Here is a 23,969-nt window from a genome sequence, read left to right as displayed (position 1 = left end):
GTGTAAATATACACGACTAAACCCTGAACATTTTGCATGATGAAGCCAGAATTTACTTCCTGTGAGGATAACATCTGTTTGCAATATATGTATTTATCCAGGACTAACAACCCTTATTACACTCGGACTAATTTTGCAATGTATCACTATCAATATATCACACAACTTCCTCCTTCTCCCTCTATCTGGCTGTTTAAGTCACACACAGCTGGCAGGTCATCATGTTACACCACTGTATATTGTGAAAGTGCCTTGTCTATATGCTCAGCTCAAAACTGTGATTACTTTTCATTACTGCAGGGCGGACTGAACCACTAGTTCCGTGAGCGTGGGGGTGGTAGAATTTGAAAAACTCTTACATGTGTGATATTTTACTTCCTGCCACCACAAACTTCAGCTAATATGTACAAGAAGAGTAAATAAGGGAAATAACGTGTATTATTAACGTCAAATTAAAAGATTTAGCGGCGCGAGCAACTTCTCGCACCCCCCTCCCCCCTGTCAGAAGTGGTACGCTAGTGTAACTGGCTCATTAGCGTGCAGTCTTGGACAGTAGTGCACTGGGGCAATGTTGTAGTTTGCAGGAGCCGCCTGGAGCAGGACGTGAAGTGAGCTGCTCTTCTTGCGTCCTGCCTGAACGCCTTGTTCTTGCTTTCGGCTTCAAACAAAACCCATCATGGTAAAGCGACACTAACCCGCTGCCCGGTGTCGTTGGAGATACGAGGTGCTCACCGTGAGTGCTACTTTTGGTCAAATAATAAAGTGTGTGTGTGTTAGCTAACTTAAGAAGTGAAGCTAGGTCATAAAGTGTGAAGCTCCCTTGTGTTTTGAAAGTGTGTTATTCGCTTTAACGGTGGTTTTTACGCTCATATATTTAACTAGAACACCAGTTATGGAGTTGTTGGACGTAACATAGCTAAAATAAGTTAGCTTAGCAACTTTTCCTCATGGCTCTTTTGTCCTGTCTGGAGGTATTACATACATAAATGCAGCTTTAAGTGGTTTTTAAAGGCTTTTTCTGATTAATATTACATCTGCTTTGCCATTCAACACATTGTTAAAGACTCAATGTGATCAAATGTTGCAGGGAAGGTTAATTAAACAAGTGTCACTGCGTTTATGTGATGCCCAGACATGTCCATATATATGCAGAGTCCTAAAATGAAAGCAGCATTCATGTCAGTATCACCCATTCATATTCTTCATGTATGTAAGCCCAGAAAGTGTGCTGGGATTGTTGGATAATACGTGTAAACTCAGTCATATTAGCTGACAAAGTGCTTCATGACATCAGTTGAGTGTTGTCTATTGGCAAATTGTTATACCTATATTGTAATATTTATAATAAGCCAGTGGGTGCATGGATCTATATGTGACGCCACATTATTTGGTGTCCCATCATTAAGGTCTCTCTTAGACCCTTTTTCTTGTATGTTACAGTTTGTGCCGTTGCAGTGGAATGTTGTTGTCTTATCTTTATCTAGCCAACCTTCCCCTCAGGTATGAAGACCGAGCTGGCTGACATACAATCCAACGGATTCTGCAATTTAAGCACTCAGTGCGATCATAAACACTAGAGCTTGTTAAACCTGAACTTCTCAGTGTCCCATGGCCATGATTATGACTGCTGAAGTTCATAAGTGGCTCAAACATGCATAACCTATATGTCTGAAAGGAGAAAACGGCACTCACAGATGTGTCATTTTACCTCTCAAGCGTGCACATTTCATATTTTATCATCAGTCGCTAGTGGCCTTTTCGTCGAGTTCAAAATCCTGTTTGCTCTGTAGCCTGCGTGTAACATTCTGTGAGCTCCCGTCACACCAATTTCTTTGCCAAACTCATTTCCCTTTCATGAGGGATTTTGGAAAAAGGGGTTTAAGGGACTGTTTGTGCTGGTTACTTGGACAAGCTTAGTTTTCAAGGCCTTTTCTTCTGAAACTGAGAGGCATCCACCTGGAGGGCTGGCAGGCTCATCTGAAAAACTGTTGAACAGTTTTAGCTGGAGTACAAAAGAGGCTGCCTATGAGAGCTTGCAGATGATTCCTCTTGTCTGTATCACTGAAAAGTCTCGCTAAGATCCTGTGTATTGTAGCATCACTGTTATGATATTGTTTATGTGGGGAAAAAATAGTTCCCTTTCGTTCTCATGTGTCATGTATATATGGTCAGTGGAAATGCAGTGTGGGGGAGGGATAAATTCCTGCATGTTCGACTCAAGTGCTTTTTCCTCCCCACTCTTAATTTTGATTGAGGTTAATATGGCTGTAGCCACTGGATGTGACTTGCTCATTATTAACATGGTGTTATTCTGCTGTGGGAGTAGGAGAGTGTTGTGTCTCCAGCTCCAACCCTTTGTAATTAAGAGACTTTGCTAGATTTAGCATTCAAGTGGACAACATTTCTCTCCAACTTGGACAGGTTTGGTGAAAGCCTTGATTACCGAGCTCAACAAAGCTCTTGTTCTGGACAAATGTATACAGTGCAAGTGATTATGTATGAGATGATTAAACAGCAGGCCTGCTTTAAAACGTAGGCCTCCTTGGCTGCCATGCATAGCCATGCTGAGCCTTTGTGTTTATGGTAAGTGGGCAGCTGCATGCTTGGGAGACCTTGGCTGTACCCCAGGCCCTCAACTGAGCCTGATAACTACTATTGAAGCCTCCCAGCCATGCTCATTTCTGACTATTCACTCACTGCTTTAAATGTAGAGTGTGCCTCCTGTTTGACATAGCCTAATGTCTGTGAACATGCGGACAGCTGTGGGGCTGGCCTCCACCTTACAATGAGTTTCATAAATTGCTTTTCAGTCAGTCAGCCGTGGCAAAGTTGGCGGCACCTGCCCTTTGTGGCAACTAATTAATGACGACACCAGCAAAGAAAGTTTGGGGGTTTCAAAATCCTCGAGTTTTCACAGTGAGTATGATGCATAGCGCTGCACAAATAAAGCAGAACTGGTTTGCCAATTTGTCATTCAATTATCCGGTCTTCATGAGCCTTGCATGTCTGTCTGCCTTTTTATTGCATGCTCTGTAAACACACTCACCATTATGACACGAGGAACTGCTCAAACATGAGTCCAAATATGGATCCTGTACAAGCCATGCAATTGGAAGTAGGCCACCAGAGCCAATAGCTCGGGGAAGCGAGCTTTTAAAGAACATGCATATTTTCTCCCAGGGAATCACTCTGCGGAAGGGGGACAGCTAAACTTTTACCCAGCATTCCTTTCACAAGTGGTACGGCGATGAAGAGAAGCACAAATCCCTCAGTTAGGTTTCAAGTCGGGCCGTCTCAGGTGCTCAGCAGATGCTCGGATTACTGAGACGGCCACAATCCTGGGATTGTTGAGAGCAGGACACAGAGCCCACTGCCATGCATGCAGGAATGTCAAAGGAGGATGTCTGAAAATTCTGCGTAACATTTAAGCCGTTATTGTTAGTTTTGTATCAGTTTTACACAGGTGAAAGCTTCAATAAAAAAAAATGTAAGCATGTGTGATAATCCTAAAAATAGTTCAAGTAGTTCCCACATGCATTCCTCAGTAGCCTATACAATGTGCGAGAATGATTTCAAACAGTGTTGTTTTCCACCAGCTGTCCAAGTGCTATAAAATGGATTAGTATTAGCTCTAATTGTCAGTCAGACACAAAGCTGCCAAATCCTTATGTAATGTTGGCCTAACCTGTGGGATTACAGTCTGAGCAATGTATGGAAAAGCTGCGCTAATTGGGGAAACAGAGCTTTCATGGGTGACAACAGTTTAGATGCCTATTGTAATGGTTAAGCTGACAGTCCGTAGTCTTTCTGGACTTGACTCCGATTTGTGAGTCTTAGAAAAGCGTCATTAACAGTACAGTACTGTTGTGTCCTATCTTCTTGTAGAAAATAGAGCAGGGTCTGTTCAGGCTTGTGAAAGTTGAGCTGACTCAAAAGCAGGCCCTCGCTTTTATACCCGACCCAATCAGCTCTGCGGTTTCCTCTCCTGTCCTATCTATCGCTCATTTAGGCTGCGCAATAGCTCTGCTACTTCTGACACGGCCAAAAAAGCGACGCTTGAAAGGCTTGTGGTGACCACAAAGGAAGTGTGGAGTCCCGTCAGCTCGTCCAAAGCAGCGTTATTGTTGTCTTTCAGGAAAGGCCGCTGTCGCTGCAGACCCGTTTGCGTGTGATGGAAAGTCTCGTCTGAGGGGGAACGTCCTGCAACGTTCTTCCCCTTCTCAGAGATTAGACTTCTCAGTTGTCATGGTTGTTGCTGCCCCAACCCAGATAAAGAGCTATCAGCCTGCAGAGGCAAAGAGACTACAACTGATTCCAGATAACGGCAGCACCCCTATGGAGGTGATTCAGGCTTTGACGTCAGATGGGTAGTGGCACCCCATGGGCAAAAATTCTAGGTGCCTCATTTAACAGATTATGGCTTCATCTGCATATTTAAACACAGCAGTGTGCTCAGTATAAGGTGAGTGCATTGGGTGTATCCATTAAGCATTGGAAATGATTGGTAAGCTTTGTCTGTACAAGAAAAAGCAGACGAGGGCTTTGCCAGCGCTTCTCAACATGTTTTCTATTCACAAACTGTCATGAGTTTGAATGGTTTTCAAAGGCTGTGGGGCTAGGTTAGCCTTTATAATTGTGTGTTCAACTTATGTCATGGAGCAGAGGAATGTTTATAATTACGTTATAAACCTCGCCCATTTAAAGCACTCAGCTCAGATTTATGGGATAAAAACGTAATGCCTGAGCATGAGAAAGATGATAAATTGTCGCGATTTGCTGTAACTAGGAGCAGTGGACGTTGTTTACAGTGTAGAGTCCAAAGTGTCATGCTAAGTCAGACTTTTTTTCCCATATTTCTAGGGAAGGAAAACATCATTTAGTGTCCTTTTAGTTTGGGTAAACATCATGTTTAAGTGCTGTTCTTGTCTTTGCCAATTTAATTTCTTTTGGGCGAGGTTTTTTCTCTCTGTGTCATTGCCATCTGCATCCTTCACCGAGCCATTAATGGTAATATATAAACAACTGTTTCCTCCACGTCCCTAGTTATCTCTGCTGTGAACCACAGATCTGTGTGGTTAATGGTCACGCACAGTCTAAGCTGGCCTGACCTACTCCAGCTCCGAGCTTTGATCTGTTTTTTTCTATTCACAGAGGCCACAAGTTAAAGCCGCCAGACATCCTTGAACCGCGTTGATCTCCTTGTAGAACTCCGCAAAAAACATCCTTGTGTTTAAGTTGTTTTCCTGATGTGATAAGTGTTAGTAATGGAAATCATATGCTGAATGCAAACACCACCTCCAGTATGTCGAGCTCCCCCAGGGTCTTGTGATGCTGCCCCCCGCCTCCCCCTAACCACCCCTGCATACACACTCCACCCCACCACCCGCAAACTCAGATGTCGCCTCTTTTGTTTCCCACGGTGTCTCATCTTCTGCACAGAGCACTCTTTTGTTTCACGTACACCGTCTCCCTCTCCTTTTTTTCTGCTTGCAGTTGTTCTGTCATTCAAACAGACACTCTCTGACCTTGCAGGCATCACATGACCATCTTGTGGCCACCTCACTTTGTTTCAGTCCCCTACCTGACGTCGTCTCGAGTGGAACTGATCTAATGGTTGTAAAAAAATAAAAATAAAAATCCTCTGATGATTTTATAGATTTACATCTGTGGCTAATCAGCTGCATACTGTAACTGCGGTGCAGCTCTAATGCAAAGACGGTTGTTTTGATAACCGCAAGGTCAGCTATTCCCAGCCAGCCCCTGAGGATTCAATTACACAACTTTGACTTTGCTCTATTCCCTCTCTGCGCTCCAGTGTGGAACACTTTGAGGAAACTTGCTCTCTCAGATGACTGATAATCCTCCACATCGACAGGCAAGAACAAAACAAGGTATAAAGTTCCAATTTTGGTGACACCGTGGAGGTGAAGATGCAGTGCAACTTCAGTTTATAGACTTGCACACGGCGACATGGGCGATGCCTTGCAAATCAAAGCGAGTGTTTGCTTGTAATGTTTGCACGCTCATTTAAGAATTAAAGGTGCTTGTCAACCCACTAACCTCTCTTGACTTTCCACTTTCCATCTTTCACTGTTGTATGTGTTAAACAGGTTTGCAAGAGTGCCGGTGTGGAGGATTACAGTGACTTCAGATTCCAAACAATTCCAATTAAAGTCTCTACGCGTTGAATGTGTGCAAGATGAGCTTGAGGGTTCAATGGTTTACTGGCTCTGAAAAGTTGTTACTTGCTCCTTAATGGAGAACAGTAGCTGTTGACAGCTTGGATTCACAGAATGGAATAAAAGTTTCCTCCTGCAGCATGATCCACTTCTCCACAGTCTCAACAGTTTCTCCACAACATAGCTAAATACACTACTTCCATGTACACAGTAGCGCTAGCGCCTCAGACGCCAGGCCAAAACAAACAATTTAACTACATAGCCTGCTTGTTAACTTAATTTAGAAGCCCACATATCAAGGAATAATGACCAAATTGGGCAGGCTAAATGCTCTGTTCTGTTCTTGAGCCACAACAAAGGCCAAAATGTGGCCTGCAACAGACCCTAATGTCCAGGCCACACTGCCTGCGTGAGCAGCGTGTGGCGGTTACCTCATTGAACTGCTGGGGCTTGAACATATTTGATGTTCACACAGGCAGTGTTGCTGCTGCTATAACTGCTGTATTTCCACAATAAAAAGCTGATACTCATTTATAGAGCTGTGTAAGTCCTGCAAATACTACAAGCTAAAAAGTCTTTTGTTAACATATTAAGGAACTGTGTCCACGGAAACATTGTCAGAAAGCTTTTATTTTGACATGGAAATGTCTATGAGCGAAAGGTGGTACAATATAATATGACAATCAAACAACCACGTCTGTTTTTGCTAAAAACAACGCACGTCACGCGGAAATAACAGGCAAGACTCCTATTCTCTACATGTTCTGCAGCTAAGCAGCAGCTGCGCCGCGCTGGAGCAGCGCTCAAAAACGTGCGGCCCCCAACTGGCAGGTTAAGAAGAGTGAGGAATCAGCAGGCAATGGTGGTATAAAACAGGTTTTTCAACAACTGTAAATCACCACAACCACGAGAGGTCCTTGAACATACAGTCATACACGTGCACACAAAATATTAGGCTGAAAGGTCCAGTAGTTTGCGAGATTAGCTGCTGACAGATGGACACAACCGACCAAAATGCATGATCCCCTACAGGCTTACATGTAGCAGAGATAATTAGCATACAGATTTAAAGCATAAAGATGCCGTAGAAGTGATCTGAAAAGTTTGTATGGAGTGTTTTATATATTTTTTTTTTAACTGCAGCAATTCCAGCCAAAGAAGGAAGCTACTCACTTTTCAGCGCAACCTCTGAAGTCATGTTTGATACTGAAAAAGAGACATTTTCTTTTGAGTATTCCTGTAAGAGAGAATTGGGTTTGCTCTCCATTGACGGTGTGCTTCAGAGCCTCCACCCGGGGGATCTGTTCTCCCAAATCCAGCTGGATTGTTCGCCGCTTATATGGTCGACAGAATGTCAGAAATGTACTGAATTCTAATCCTGTGCTCATCTTTGTGTGTCCGCTCAGGATCGGGCCGAGGAGTGAAGCACATTCCTGAAGGAGTCGAGGGCTGCTGTCTTAAGCTTATGAGAAACCAGCCCGCTTGCACCATGCCTGTCAAGATGGCCGCCAGCTTTTCTTGCCCTCACTGGAACAACTTGGGACAAGGATGTGTGTTGCCATGGTGATCATTTTCAAGAAAACACTGGAAAAGAAGGGCGCCGAGGATGTAACACCCAAAAGTGCAAATTTGGGCCCAGTGAGTTTCTTTTCTACCTTGTGTAAGCATTTTTCTGTGTGACATGTGGCATTTTATGTTCACCTGTAGCCTCGCCAATGGTCTTCAGCTGCACTTGCGAAGGGGGAACGATGACAAGGTGCTGCTCTAAGTCAGGAAATTGCCGGTCACTCACTGCTCCACAGCAGTTTTATGGCTCTACATTATATTTTCCAATAATGTCAACTTCAATCAGAGCTTAAATTTGACTTTTAGCTTCCCCTGTGTTCATTTTTTTCTTTGGAAAATTCACACGTGTTGCCTGACTGAATGTCAGGAAGCGGTGTTAAAATACGTATTTGGATGTTGGAGATTGGGAATAAGGGATGTTTTTGTTACAATTACTGATAATTGCATCATAATAACTGCCAAGTGTTATCACCAGGGCGTTTGTCATCTGGTTTTGAATCCCCCGTGTTCCATTTACTTTACTCAAAATGACAATGGAGTATTTTAGTTCCACTAGGCTGAGCAACTCTGACTCATTCTCTAATCAGCATCCATGCAGTAGAAACCTCCTCTCTGCCAGCACAGAGTGAGAAAATTCCCCCACTAATGTGGACTGCATTTGCCCTCTTAGCCACGTGAAATGAAGTCATCATGCTCACAGGCGAAGCGTCAATCACAGGCATTTATGGTGGAACTCTCTGAGTTGATGAGCTGCACTTCAGGGCCAATTACACATTAACAAAATTTGACTTCATGTAGGTTTTTACTTTTATTTACTTATTGACTTATTATTGCGAGAACGTCCTGTACATTTCACACACACCTGTTAATGTGACTGTTTGTTTTCTGGCGAGCTGACAGTGAATCTCTCTTGCGTCTCTGCAGTTCCAGGCACAGACCATGAGCCAGGGGACTGCACTTTTCTCTTGTGGACTCATGGGTAAGAGTCTGACATCTTTCTCATCAATACACATTCATGCCTGGAAGGGTGAGATGGATAACTTTTGGCAGTAAAGAACCAAAGTAGTATTTCAGTAAAAGTACACTGTCTGGAAATTTAGTCAAGAAATTATAGAGATATAACAGGAAATTCTACCTTGGTGGAAGTCAGTCAATCTCAAAGTGGGGTCCATGGCACTCTGTCAGGGAGTCTGGGATACACTTCAAATTATTATGATCTATAAAACTTTTCTTTTTTTAACAAAAGGCTTCATAGTTAGTTGCATTTTTTATCTGAAAGAGTTCATAGATTAAATTCTAATCTAGCAAATCTATAATTATTCTCTTGTGCTGCTGTTGTACCTAACTAAAGCCCCGTTTCCACCAAACACTTTTGGTATGGTACCTTTGGAACCAACAGTAACCCTTCAGACATGGTACCTAGACCCTAGTGTTTCCACTACAAACTGTACTCTTAAATGTGGGCAGGGTTGTTGTCACTCACTGCTCCGCCCAGCACTCACTGTATTTCGTACTTTCTCAGTCTGCACCTTATTTATCGTCCACAGAGCGAGGCTGCACGCTGACATTTTTAGAACAAAATAGAACAGGTCACTCAATGTGCCTTACTTGTAGGGCTGCGCCGAATAGTTCAAAACTTTGAAGATTTAATCACATTGACATTTGAAGTCTCAATCAACATTTATCAGCATATTTTTTTTGGAAGTTATATTCATTCTGTTTAAATCAAGTGTTCCTATGCACTAACAATACAAGTGTTATAATAGTTGTCGAATTAGATTCCAGTGGTGGCTGATTAGGATAGTTTTTTCCAATAACTTCAGAGCTTTATAATGTCCGAAAATCAAATTTAGTGAAAAAAGACAGATGTAATTATTTCCAACATTCACAACATGTTTGTTTTTTTTTTTTTTAATCTAATTAAATACTCTGCTTCAATCAGTATATGTTTCCATTCAGCCCTTTAAAAACAACATTCTCACTGTGGTTTAAAAACCTGTTTGCGCTCCAGCTTGCCGCACACAACTGGAACAACTGAGAGCAGGCATGAACTATTTATTGCATGTATAGGTCCTGTTTGTGCATGTGTGTGTATTTCGGGCCTGTGTGTATATGACAACAGAGTGAAAAAAATTGAATTTCCCCTCAGGGGATTAATTAAGTATATCTTCTTCTTCTTCTTCTTCTTCTGTATTAACGGGGCAGTCTAACAGCAACATAAATTACATTTATTCATTAAAGAAAGTTGATTCAATGAAAAAAAGCTTAACTCATTCAAACAATGAAACTCTTCATTCAAATTTAGGACTTTGAGGATTTCATACATTTTTTCGGGGGTCATGACGTCATTAAATATGATGGCAGACATTCAAGGCTTCATTTAAAAACCAAAATAGAAGCTTCAAATGTAAAAAAAAAAAACGAAGCAAAACATTTGGTACTGACCTACTTACTTATCATGTCAAACTGGACCTGACAAGTAAATACGTTCTTACAACGCTCCTCAGCTGCTTGTAGAAGCCGGGAAATGTCAGGTGTTTCGTGACAGCAGTGGTTTGGAGGGGCTCGCTGTATTGTAACATTTCTGAGAAATTATTGGCAGAACAGCAGCAAGCCCGTCTCTGCTGCATCTGGTCGACGGTCACACGGCATTATGTGAAACATGTCTGACAGGTGTTTCAGCCAAGACGACTGCGCGTTAATGACTACGTGTTAGCGGCTTATCATTAGCAGGGATCTCATGGCACTCCTGCATGCCATAAAGCTGTGGACATGTTGTCCCCAAGTTGAAAATGTGGTTATGACTACAAAGGCCAGTATCCTTAGTTCACCCAGCCTTGTGAGTAACAGCCTCTGCGGTCTTTGTATTGTAAGATTAAATGGTATTCTGCCCTTGCAGTAACTTGGCATTGAGTGTGTAACACTGGCAGAGAACACAGCAGTACCAGTAGGTGTTGTTAACACGGCCCTATGTTCTTCCTCCTGTCCGTGTACTGTAGATGATATTTTAGGATTTTACCTCCACTGGAGAAGAATAGTCCTTTTTGCATACCAGGAGTGGGCAGAGGCCTCGCCGGTAGGTATCTGACTCAGAGTTGACTGACCAGTTCAGTTGGCTGACCCATTCAGTAATTCACAGAGTTTCTGTTGTAGGAATAACAGGTGCTTTCCTGGCATGGTAGCTATTGTGCCACTGAGTAATGGCAGATAGGGAGCTGCTCTGATATAAAACTGTTGTCAATCTTAACAAATAAACACGGTGATACGCTTTAGCCGCCAGACTGTTTATGACGGGTTATTGACATTTTATCTCGCCTTGCTCCAGCAGACACGAGGTTTGATATCGAGTCAGTTAGACATTGAGATCAGCTCCCTTTCCCAATTAGCTGTGATTACAGACTGTGACACTAAAGCAGTGCCTGGAGGACAGGGTTTATTTTTAGTGCCAATTACACAAAGCAGTCAGTAGTGTCAATACAAAGTACACATGCTGCTGGGACCAGTGCGCTGACCCAGACTGGAGCAGTGTCATGGATGTTGAGGTTGCCAAACTTGACCTCTCATGATTGTAGAACCTTGGCACAAGAAACTGTTTTCAGGACGGTTGCGTCTCAAAGGTTCATGCCTGATGTAATTCTTTGTTGTGTTCTTCTTCTAATGGAGTCTGCACATGCATATTTTCTAATTTGTCATCCAAAAGCTCTCATGTAGAAACCCTGCACATTAAATTTGATGTTTCAAATTCCTTTTGACACTGAAATAAAATGCAGTCCTCAAGCCATGATGATGTCATGCCTCATGAAAAATAAAGTGTAAAGGAGGAGGGAGGTTTTACAAGCCAATACAAGAGCTTAGGGGTGGGCGATATGTCTATTATACTCGATGTATCGTGGCTTGTTCCATGTGGGATGTATATGAAACAACTATATTGCAAACACTGACCAAAAATTGTCATGTTATTTTGCCACCTGCATGACACTGGCTTTGGCGCTTTGTTTCTCTCGCTCGGTCCTACAGCGCTCTCCCTCTCACAGATACAAAAAGAAAAGAAGTTTGCAGGGCTCCTGACCGCGACAATGTAGACGCATTTTGCGACCATGGAGCACCAGTGCATCTTGCAAATATTATTAATATATAAACCGGAGAGTTGTTAGTTTATTTACGTGAACATTGACTATAACTTGTCATGTTACTTTTTTTTTTTAAGCCACTAGCATGACACTGGCTTTGGCGCTTTGTTTCTTTCGCTCAGTCCTATGGCTCGCTCCCTCTCACAAATACAAAAAGAAAAGAAAAGAAAGTCTCACACACCTCTCCACCCATCAAGACCGCTCTCTCCATGTCGATAGTGTGTAAGCAGGAGAGGCGTGTGTTTTTGTGTATGCAGGGCTCCAGAACGTTACTAATAAGTCGTGTTTTGCAACCATGGAGCACCAGTGTGTCTTGCAAATGTTATTAAAATATATGAACTGGAGAGCTGTTAGTTTATTTATTGCTCACAGTAAATAAATTCTCTCCTATAACAGTGTTGCTGTAATGGTTTAACTTTACACTAACTGTTAACTGTTGACCGGAAGCTTCAGTTTCACAGGAAAAACCCCGACACTTCAGGATAAAAGCTTCAGAACAGTGGTTCCCAGTTGGTCCAGCCACAGGGTCCAGATTTCTCCTTAGTCATTAGTTCAAGGTCCACACAGTGTCATACTTGCATTTGGCCATGTCGTCGAGCTAGTTTGCTGTCTCTGTCATGTAGCTGTCCGTTGGTCAGTCATTCTACAGCAGGAAATGGCACTTCAAAAATAAAAGCTCTGTTCCGGAAATTCACTGTACTTTAAAATAAATTGTGTTTTTTACAAACTTGACACATTTGTCACTTGTAGTCCATTCAGGATGGACCCGTGACGGTACTATATCTTTATTATAATAGTACTAAAACTTTATTTTAGTAGTTGTTTATTTAGTAATTTAGTATTTTAGTAGTCTACAGTAGTTCAGAGGAGATTTCAAAATACTGAGATATATATTGTGTATCGTGTGTGTCGCCTTAAAATTGTGCAATATCATGTAAAGGCCGTATCGCTCAACCGTACCAGAGCTGCAAAGTTACTTCAAGATCATCTGTTTGAGTTCATTCATAAACCAAAGTTCATTCATTAACCATAAGCCAAAATTCAGGGTCTTGGTGTGCAAATAACCCCAAAAATCATTTACTGTACTTAACATGAGAATCTTGTTTAAAGGTTATTTAATTTAAATGAATCTGGTCTTTTGTTGCAGAGACAAGCCGGTGGTGTGATGTGGGTCACAGCTGTGCCATACAGCAGAGGCCAGTTGGGACAAGCTTGGAGAGCCTGTGGGACGTTCTTCCTGAGGTGCACAAGAGTTCTTCCCACTGGGACTGGGATGTTGGCTCCACTTCGACCACAATCACCAGCTTGTTGCATGACCTCAGCCTGACTGAGGCTGCGTCCTCGCACTCCACTGCACCCCCCAGCAAGCGGCAGTGCCGGTCCCTGTCCTGCTCAGATGAGCTCGGCGGTTGCCGCTCTACCTGGCGCCCCCAGGGCTCTCGTGTGTGGACGACGGTGGAGAAGAGGAGGTGCCACAGCGGAGGCAGCGTCCAGCGCAGCGGCGTGGGGAACGTGCAGCTCGGCTTCCCGGCCATGCAGCGCAGCTCCAGCTTCAGCCTGCCTGCCCGCTCCAACACCCTGGAGCTGCCGTGCTTCGCCCAGCATCCCGCCCGCCCCTCCGCATTCACCGGCCTGACGCCCTCCTCCTCCATGATTCTGTCCTCCGAACCCTCAGCGCAGCCCCTCTACCTCTCTCATGAACAGATCTGCCTCCCTGAGCCTCGTGGACCCTCGCCACCCAGCTCCCCTGACTCGACGCCAGAGCTGGAGCGCCGTGGTGGACAGGGGGGTCTCGCCCGCAGTCGCTCACAGCCGTGTGTCCTCAATGACAAGAAGATTGGTGTGAAGCGCAGAAGACCAGCAGACACACACAAACAAAGGCCTTCTTTGGACCTGGCAAAGATGACCCAGGTTGGTACAGAAAGAAACTGCTTTGTCTTATATTTAATCAGGACAATATACTCTTGATTAAATACAACAACTGTGTATCCTGTTAAACATCACTTGACACAACTTTATATTTAATGTGTCACCTTAGAGTGCCACATAATTTATCAGAGGCAGTTTCCAGTGGCATTTTATGTGCCATTCATTTCTCGGATGAACTTGCCACAGATCTCCTCATGTGCTCCAAAAGATCACTTTCAAGATAAAGAGATGAGACCCTCAGGAAATGTTCACGCCAGCTGGAAGCTCTGCTAGGTCCATCAGTCTCACTAACATTAGCTAGATATACTTCGCTGTTGTGGCAACTTGCTCTTCCATGTTGGATAAACAAACACTTCCAACAAAGGTCACGCCATTGTGTCTGTTCTCCCTCAGCACACCTCAAAGTGTTTCTGCAGGCATTGTCAGGCATTGTTAAATGAAGGCGACCGTTCATTCATGCAGGCCTGTTCCGGGTCACATTCCAGTTGGCGGTTTCGTTTTTGCACTTGCAGAAACGAGTGCATAAAAGCAGAGAATGCTGTTTTTGTGCTTCTGGATAAAAAAAGATTTGATTAAAGCAGGAATTAAGATGTCAGTCAGATGATCACTTTTTAATTCTAAAAGAAATGGCCTTATGAAACTAGGCTTGGGCTGATCCATTTCTGAAGTCAACAGACAATCTGTTCCATCTGCACATCCTGGCAGGCGTTTGTCTCTTTGCCCCTCGGACACACACACAGCACACAGACGCACATAGTAAAATTTCACATGTACACTGACTGGATCATTAACACTGAGCTGGACTTGGCCCCTCTGAGAAAGTCACTCAGAGTTCAGCAAAGTCTTAACAACAACGCTGCTGTGACACGACAAGCAGACGCCACACACGCTCCAAACACAGACGAGGTCAGCGTGGAGAAAAAAGCCCTAGGCGAGGCAACCAACAATATTTTCTCAGAGGAACGTCAGGGTGCTGAGTTTGTTAGCATTGGATCTTTCCTGCTGTTTGTGCATTGTGTTCTCTGTTCCTCTATTAAATGGGATTGCTGGGTTTTATTGCATCATATCTTTTTTTTAGATTTCTTTTTAAACTTCTCAAGTGACTGTGGTTTTGAGGCAAGCCCTAGAGAGAATGCCATCAGATATTCTGCCCCACTTATGCAACTAAACCCAAAGGCAGTGCTGATAAGTCAATCGACATTAAAAAAAAACAAAATCACCGGAGAAGTTATACAATCGCTTAATCGCTCAGTCATTTATCAAGCCACAATGCCACTTTTGTCAGTGCCAGCTTCTCAAATGCAAAGATATGCTGCTTGTCTTTGGTTTATATCCTCCTGAGACCCTGTGACCTCATAAGGACATCACATTTTGGGCTTACTTGAACTTACACTCCATTCTGCTTAACTGTTGTCCTCGTCTTTGGACACTTTTTGTGCCATCTAGTGCACAATACACTAATCCATGTAAAAACAAGACGGCAGCCATCTCTGCCAAGTCAGTCTGCAGCCGACCCTACACAAACGAGGGCAAGATCCAAAACATGATCACTTTTTATGACTGAAATTTGTTTATTTATGATTAATAATGTTTGTAGTTTGATATGGCAATAAATTTGACCAATTTTAGCAACAAGCTAAGACGCTGTTAATTAGCAAGTACTCATTTGAAGACATTGGGGCTTAATTATCGTTGACAATGTTACGTATTTTATACTTATCAGGTCCTACTGATCCCAAATAGCTAGGAGAAATTAAAAATGCATACCAAACAAAACTTCGGGGCTCAGGAGGATGTCATTGTAATTAGAATATTCTTGTTTTTTTGCGATTCTTTGACTCATTACGGATTCTTTCTTGAAAGAATATGTCTCGATCCAGATAAGTCAATTATTGTAAATTTCAGTTCTCAACATTATGATCGCCTGTAACAATTCTGTAAGACCAGGCTATTCCTTACTCACGGCTAAACTAACTGGATGGCAAGAAGTAACGGAAGGTAACGTGCACTGTGTCTACGTTCTAAGCTAGACTACGAGTTTTGTTGAGGATGGCGGAGCGTGAGCATCTGTATATGGATACAATCTGACCAGTGCTTCTTTGCCTAAAAGCTAGCATAAAAGGGCTCAACGTTAGATCCATATATGAACATGGCTGGAGCTTCAGAGTTTTCTCAAAGCTTACAGATACAGACGAAACGGAGCAGTACCACCGGAGTTTGTGGGTATAGTCTAACGTTAGTGTAGTTTAACCAAGATATGAGTGTAGCAGAAGACGAAGACATTTGAAAAATGGCTCAACAGAATGAATCCACCATCACCTTATCTGTTGTTATCGGAAACCTTTGACTTTGGCCTCTAGTGCCATGTGTTGGCTGTATTTATGCCAACGTAAAGGACGCATGGGAGTATGTGCAATTACAATATTTGAAAAGGGCGTATCTGTTTTTTTGTATGTAGAGGGAGTATAAACAAGCCCAAACATGAGAAACCATATTTCACGTTTCCATCTGGAGTTGGAGGAAAAACAGCCAGTGGTGGTTGCTGCCAATCAGAGAACAATTGAACAAGTGTGTCGCGAATAGTGACACAGTGGAAAAGAAGTAAATCATTAAAGGAAATGCAAAATTTTGATGCATCAATAATCGTTTTAAAATGGCATCATAGCCCTTTGAATCAGAATCAAATCATGAGGTGCCTAGAGATTTCCACCCCTTGTTTTAGGACTGTTGGATGAACAAAAAAGAAGTTGTTGACAAAAATCTTGCCCTGGGCTCTTGGTGAGCACTGTTTCCCACCATTTTATACGCTAAACGATAATTTGATAAGCTGAAAAATAGACCGATTGTTCAGACCTAGATGTCTGAAGTGTGCGACTTTGAAAATTCAGGGAATCACAGTGGAGAATAAAAAGACGTACGCATGTGGCCATAGATCAAACTTGCTCTGCACTCAACTCGTGGGCTGCACATGCGTAACCCTATCGGTGTTCAAAGTCACCTTACTATTCAAAGATTGGTCACAGTGCTGAGTGTGTCTCTAAAGTGCCCTCTCATCCACAGGGGTGTAGTTTACCCAGAGAGAAACTGCTACCCTCGGCGTGGCTCACTGCGGCTCCATGAATGTCAGGAAGCAGAGCAGCTGTGGCAGAGGTTATAGATCGTTGCACAGGGGAGATGCGTGTTGGGTAAAGAGATATTGATTTCTGTAAATTCAGCTCAGTGGGTGGATCGCTGCCACAACCGGGCCTCATGAGCTATTGATCAGCTTGTATTGACGGAGAGTCAAGGTCAGTATGGATGAGGAGTTGGCTGTCTTCTCCATTTCATTCAGAGAGAGGGGGGGGTGGGTGATAGTAGCAGACAAACTGGACACCGGCAGCACTTATTCATGACCCTCATTGTGATGTGGTGCAGTAAGTTGATTGAGGACACAAGAAGGTTTTCTCTGCCCTGAAGCTCTTCTTCTGCAGAACGCCCCCTCCGCTCCAAGTTAGAAAGTCCTCCTCCACTCAGAAATGTGTTTTTCTTATGTTCAGTGCTACGCTCAGACTCTTGCTAAGTGGAAATCTTTCTGGAGGCTCAGAGTTGACAAGTTGAGAAGTGTTTTCTCACAATTTCAAAAATGGCACAGACCATGGATGTAAATTTTTTAGTGGATTTAAGTTCTTTGTAATTTTATATGTCTGAGGAAGATGTTGATATTCCCAAAGGCTTCATCTTTTCCACTGTCATCATGCCTTTGCATTTCCTGCATCATGTGTCCCACTCGCTAACTTGCTAAATCGTTAGTCTCATTGGCTTCAAGATGCCGACAAGTTCCATTTGAAGGCAGCATGTCTGCCTGACCTTGACTATACTGACTTGTATCCGTGCAAAGTTTGTCACTAGAGAGGTGTTTTAACATCCGTCTGCTGAACAGGGCGTTGTCTGTTCAAATGTACCCCGAACAAGCTAGTTTAAATGCATAATATGAAACCCAGTTGCTGTCTAATATTGGAAACACATATCGACCGGGGGAACGGATTTCGACACAACACTGGCAAAGACACCTAAAACCTCCAGCGCCGAGCGGTCTTGTCCGCACAGAGAGCAGAGTTAGCATTAGCATAGTGAAAGTTTTGACAGCAAACATGGCAGTGTGTGTAGCTTTTGGGTTTAAATCTTCTCTGGAGCTTCTTTCCACTATACTACCCTACCCAACACCCCATCAATGCAGATACTATTGAATGTTTTAGGACCAATAACACTGCATCAGCTACTACCAGTTAGCCTACAAGCTAACAAACAATGTGAATAATAAAAGCTAACTACACGTACCATTCTGATACCTCTGCTCGTTGCGAGACTCCTCATCTGCGTCTGGTCTGACTGACACTCAAACATGTATGGCTAAATCTCTCAAATGTTTCCTCTGTTTCCTGCCATTTTGATGAACACTGCTCTCGCACAGGTCAACCTAGCCTCACAGCGTTGGGGAAAGCGGAAAGCAAACTATGTGGGAAAACCATGTTAAACAAAATATTGGTCATAGCAACATACTTACAACATGTCTGGACAGGAGCTGTAATGTCAATGGCTATGCCTGTTTTGCTAAAGTCCAGACTACACACAGCCTTATCAGTCCTTGGTCCCATGGCCTGGGCCAGAAATCTGATGGTTGGGACTGAAGTGCGAGTGCAGAAGGCAGCAGTGTGACACTGGCCTGGTGCTGACAAATGTTACCCACCTTGTCTGAGCCAAGAAAAACAGCAAGGCCCCGTTTGATCTACTGCTGCCCGGTGCTGAGACCTTTCTCACTGCTGTCAGGTTCAAGACGTGGACCATAACTTTCATAAATTTCTCCCCGTCTCATGTTATAAACTGAATCCCTTTGGGCTTTTTTAACATTTCTTTAAAGACAAAATCAAAAGGTTGATGACGACACTTTGTGCTCTAGTAGGATCGATTATTTGCAGCTGTATTTAATACACTTGGCTGTGACCTGCACCCCCAACAGTCCCATCCTTGTTAGGTATTGCATAAGCACACAAGTGACAGGAGGTTTCACAGAGGCCCTATTCTCCTGTGTCCTTCTGGCCTAACACCGTAGTGGTCAGGCATGAGGCAGCTGTCCTGCCCCCACCACATTAGCTGCACAGATTGGATAAGCCTCTGTCATAAAGCCTTCCACTCCAGCACGCACAGCTGCCACAGGACTTGCCTGCAGCAGCGCTGGCACATGTGGATTTGCCTAAGGAAGTTTCTGGGTTTCCCAGATGTATGTGTTCATTGTGCAGTTCTAGTGAAAGGCCGGCAGAGTCAAAAGGCCAACATGAGTGATGTCTGCCCTCTGGGTATCTGGCCACTTGCTGCCTGGGTTCCTGTTGGACCTCACATGAAATAGCCTCACTTGTCCAACTACCAGTTGCTCCAGTATGTAATGCAGGCTAAATTTATACCCTTCAACTCTTGTTACTTTTTCATATTATAGTGGTTTTTGTCCAGTGTCCAGCTCTGACCTCACTGACTCACCCACATACTGTATGAGTACAGTAGAGGGATTGTTTTCATAGGACGGCTGTTTGCCTTTTGGTTTAGTTTGTGTCCTAGTTAGGACATGGATCATAGACCAAGATGAAGGAAATGTTTTTGATTTGCTCACCAAATACGCCATCACCACGGAGGCAATGGACTCCTACCAGACCAAAGATTTGGCTGTGTTTAAAGGGTAACTTTCTAACTTGGACTCTGTATACCATGTTTTTTGTGTCAAAGTGACTAATGGAGAGAAGACTTTTTTTAATTGGTGCAGTATTGAGGAGCACTGCAACCGCCAGCAATGTACGTCCACTAAAAGTGCTAATTTTTTGCCACTGACAGGCTCAGATTATGATTGTAAGTGTCTAACAACATTCATAAGGATCCCTACAGAGACAGACCTTTTTATTTAAGGGTACCTTCGAACCTAGAGTTGTCTCGCTTTGGTCCGAATCAGGGACCTATTTTGTTACAAAGCCGCATAATTGCCTAGAGTTGGTTCGTGTTCTCACGGCAGCATTTACAAGCAGACCAGATCAAATGTCTTGCGTGAGACAGCTGCTCTTGATTGGTCAGAATTTCCATGTGGGAAAAATCCAGGAAGTAAACAAAACGTTGAAGAAGAGTACACTTGCAAGATAAATGTGACACTTTCTAATGTCACAATGGAGGGACAACTACGCAGGTTGATTTTAGCGCTGCTCATCGTGGACTATATTGCTGTCATTGTTCATTTTAGTCAAACCATACAGTTTGAAAACGAGGCGCGGCTCCAACTAGAAAACAATGTTTTGATGCATTGGATGTGCTGAATGTGCATATTAAGGCAGTACAGGAGGAGGTGCACATTAATAATCCTCCAGGACTGTAACATGCTCATGTTTAACCCAAACACTGTGTCATGTGACTGCAGTTGGTTCAGATCCAGGTCGGAACACGTTCTCACCAGAAACGAACAGCACCAGAGTTTGTTTGTAACCGGACTGAGACCACCTCTTCAAGAAGGTCTCAGTCCGGTTGTTTTGGTGCGCACCTGAGTATGATTGCTGTGTACACACCTGCCCAAACGAACCGCACTTAGGGGGCAAACAAAACTTGAGTTTGATTCAACCGAACCAAACAGGGCAGGTGTGAAAGCACCCTGAGAGTAAGATCGTTTTTGTTTAACCAGAAACAGCCATGAAAGCGCCATCCTCAACCTAAACCAGACTCCATTTAAATAAACAGTATTTTTAGTGTGTATAGAGCCAGCATATTTTCACATCTAACTGGGTGACTTGAGGGTTTATTTTAACCAGAGTTGGTGATTGTTGGAACAGAGGAAAGACGCACCAAGATGCTTTTTGTGCGTTTTATTTTGTTTCTGTCAATCTTAAACTAAGTGTGTTTCACAATGATTAAATGACTGTTTATTTTAATGGAATCTGGTGGGTTTAGCCATAGGAATGTTGAGGCTGTTTCTGGTTAACAAAAAGGACCTAACTCTTAAACAAAAGCTTGATTTCTGTAGGAATCCTTTCAATAATGTTGTCAGATACTTGGAATAATAATCCGAGCCTGTCAGTGGCAAAAACAAGCAAAAGGGCTGACAGCTGCAGCCCTCTTAATACTGGACCAATTTCAAAAGTTGTTGCTCCCATTAGTAACTCACACAAAAACATGGGAAAAAAGGAACCAGGTTGTTAAGTTATTACAGTTTGAGTGTTTGCTTGTTTCCTTGGCAATATCAATTTTATGCTTCTAAAGAAAATCATCTTTCTATATTTCCACAGAAACTTCGGAATTTCCACAGCCTAAGCTGCCCTGGAATTACAGTTGAAGACAGCTGTGAGTCAAGCCAGGCCCTCCCAACTCTCAGGAGCACCTCTCAGTGTGACACTGACGACTCATCAGCAAACGATTGCGGCTTGGAGGCCGTTCAGCCTCGGACCAAAGAGGACGAGATCACCAGGAACGTGCCGTCAGACCCCACCATTGAGGAGGTGGACTGGATGCCGGGGACGACCAACGGGAAGGACAATGAGCCCCTGTGGGCGGGGCTGTGTAGCATGAGGAAGGACGTGTATCAGCTTGGAGGCGAGCTCGACATTGAGCAAATTGAGAGGAACTGAGCTGGACTGTCTTCCTCTCAGGGGACGTGGATTTAGGGGACTGAAAGTTTATCACCAGGTGGTACAGTAAACAGTACTGATAGTCTTAAGGACAAAGCAAGTGGAAAGCTAATGCAGTGAGCGTTCCAGCACTTGTTTTTTTTTTCTAAAGGAGAGATTGAGCAGGAGCTTTGTGGGCTAAACCCCTATTTTTGGAGGCTTTGTGTAGTCAGAAGCTACTCCCACACTGTGCGTTATCTCAACTGTGTCTCAGGAGAACAAGGAAGTCGTGGAGGACAGATTCGGGTGGAGATAATAGAACTGATAAATATAAAAGTGATATATTAATGTTGGCTCAGAGACTGGGGTCTTTAACATTTCTTTGTAACCCTGATAATCTTCATTGTACTGCGTTTGGAGAGAATTCACAGCAGGTTTGTATAAATTCTCTGCACTAGAAAAGAGTGTCCGTTCCTGTGACGTTCCTCAAGAGTACATGAGTACATGACGGACAGAAATGAAGACTACTTTGAGAGCTACTGTTAGTAAAGTCCCTTTCACTCTTACTGAGCAGCAAGCTGCACGCACACACGACCTGTAAAGTATATTGAAGAGCTTAACATTTCACACAGTAACATCAGGCTTCTCTCTGAGATCTATGCTCCCGTTTGTGTGAGAGGAACTTTGTGATGCTAATAGCGTTAATATTCTTTCTTTTTACGATTTGTAACTACAAAGTTATGTAAAACATGAGCATATTTCTATACAAATAAAACACAGTTTTAAATGTGTCATTTGTAATCCTGTTATTTCATCGTCTTTATTCACATACAGTAATTCAATGTGTGTTCTTAAAGGGTCACTACCTTCATTTTTTAACCTTTCTTTAACCTCCTAGTTTTGTGTCTTAGTGACTAATGGGAACAACAGTTTTTGAAATTGATCCAGTAGTGAGCGAGAGCACTGCAGCAGGCAGTGGCGAAACAGGCTAAAACATGACGGCTTGGGGCATTTGTGCACCGTCAATTTATGTCCTATAAAAGTGTTTGTTTTTGCCACTGACAGGCTCAGATTTTTATCCTAAGTGTCTGACAACATTTGTAAGGTTCCCTACAGAGATAAACCTTTTAATTTAAGAGTGAGATCCTTTTTGCTTAACCAGAAACAACTGCAAAATCGCCACCCTCAACCTTGACCAGACTCCATTTAAATAAACAGTATTTTTAGCGTGTACAGAGCCAACATACTTTTACATCTAACTGGGTGAATTTAGGGTTTATTTCAACCAAACCAGAGCTGGTGATTGTTGGAACAGAGGGAAGACAAATCAAGATACTTTTTGTGAGTTTTATTTAGCTTCTATCGACTTTGGATTAAGTATTTTTTTACAATAATAAAATAACTGCTTATTCAAATGGAGTCTGGTTGGTTTGGCCATCGGGATTCTGGGGCTGTTTTTGGTTAAACAAAAAGGATCTTACTCCTTAACAAAAAGGCCTGTCTCTGCAGGCATCCTCTCCATAATGTTGTCAGACACTTTAAAACAGTCTGAGCCTCATTGGCAAACACAAGCACTTTCGGAAGACGTATAAATCGGAGCACAATTGCCCATTAACTTTGAATTGCAGCCTGTTTCTCACTCAATACTGCACCAATTTCAAAAATTGTTGTCTACATTAGTTACTTTGACAAAAACACAGGAAAATAGGGTCCAGTTTGAAAACGTTAACGTGTGTTCAGACTGACTGTGAAGCAAATGTTGGATGGGGTGTAACTGCACATGAAGTTAAACAAAAGATGCAAGGTGATGTGAGTGGACATACAAATTCCTACGAACACTGTAAGTCTTGACGTTCTGTCTAAACAGATTTGTTTAGATGTACAGTGTAGGGATTTTGGTGAATGCCTGTATTAGCTAGTGTTTGAATATAATGTAATTAATGAAGTACTGTACTTTAGTTTCTACTTTGAGAACTTGCGCTTCTGTAATGACATCACAGAGGCAAATATTGTATTACTCTAAAATCCATTATGAGGGACACGTTGTACAGTACATTAAACTACCAAACGTGCTTACATGTTGATGTATCTGCACTCCCTGAAGAAATATTATCATATTTTTGGAAAACTGAAAGAGTGATTCCAGAGAGAAGCAGACAGAGGGGTCTACAGTCTGTGTTTGAAGGATATATCCAGGATGTCAAACTGACTCAGCAGCAACAACAGGTTAAAAAGACAAAGATAGTTAGAAGCTAAAGCCGAACTATAGGCTACAGATCACAGTGTAAAAGTGAACCACCACATCACTGCTGATCGCCACACAAGACAATGAATAGAAAGGGAAACTTGACTGATATTGAACCAGCTGTGTGGCATCACAGTGTGTGCAGTAGGGCTACAACGATTAGTTGACCAATCGATGACTAATTGACTATTAAAATAATCAGTGACTATTTTAGTAGCTGACTAATCGGTTTGAGTCATTTTTCATAGAAAAGCACCATAAAAGTACCCCAAAATACTCTTATTGCAGCTTCTTACGTTCACATATTGGCAGC

The 23,969-nt window shown here is 42.9% G+C and overlaps 1 protein-coding gene across 1 annotated transcript; it reads left to right on the top strand.

The window, feature by feature from the left end:
- Nucleotides 1-570: 570 nt before the first annotated feature.
- fam53b (family with sequence similarity 53 member B) lies at nt 571-22,202 on the top strand. The gene is made up of 5 exons (XM_033612214.2): nt 571-733; nt 7,586-7,817; nt 8,670-8,724; nt 13,023-13,786; nt 21,094-22,202. The coding sequence occupies exons 2-5, from the start codon at nt 7,728-7,730 to the stop codon at nt 21,430-21,432; spliced, it is 1,248 nt and encodes a 415-aa protein (XP_033468105.1). The 5' UTR covers nt 571-733; nt 7,586-7,727; the 3' UTR covers nt 21,433-22,202.
- The last annotated feature ends 1,767 nt before the right edge of the window (nt 22,203-23,969 follow it).

The sequence above is a fragment of the Epinephelus lanceolatus genome, chromosome 21, assembly GCF_041903045.1.
Source record: "Epinephelus lanceolatus isolate andai-2023 chromosome 21, ASM4190304v1, whole genome shotgun sequence".
Taxonomy (NCBI): Eukaryota; Metazoa; Chordata; class Actinopteri; order Perciformes; family Serranidae; genus Epinephelus; species Epinephelus lanceolatus.
The sequence above is the reverse complement of the archived record's forward strand: the minus strand, read 5'-3'. Positions and strand labels throughout refer to the sequence as shown.

Excerpts from the sequence above, each read along its gene's own strand:
- fam53b (XM_033612214.2), top strand. The coding sequence starts at position 7,728 with ATGTGTGTTGCCATGGTGATCATTTTCAAGAAAACACTGGAAAAGAAG. Across the intron at positions 7,818-8,669 it reads AAAGTGCAAATTTGGGCCCA|TTCCAGGCACAGACCATGAG; the intron begins GTGAGTTTCTTT and ends GCGTCTCTGCAG. Across the intron at positions 8,725-13,022 it reads TTTCTCTTGTGGACTCATGG|AGACAAGCCGGTGGTGTGAT; the intron begins GTAAGAGTCTGA and ends CTTTTGTTGCAG.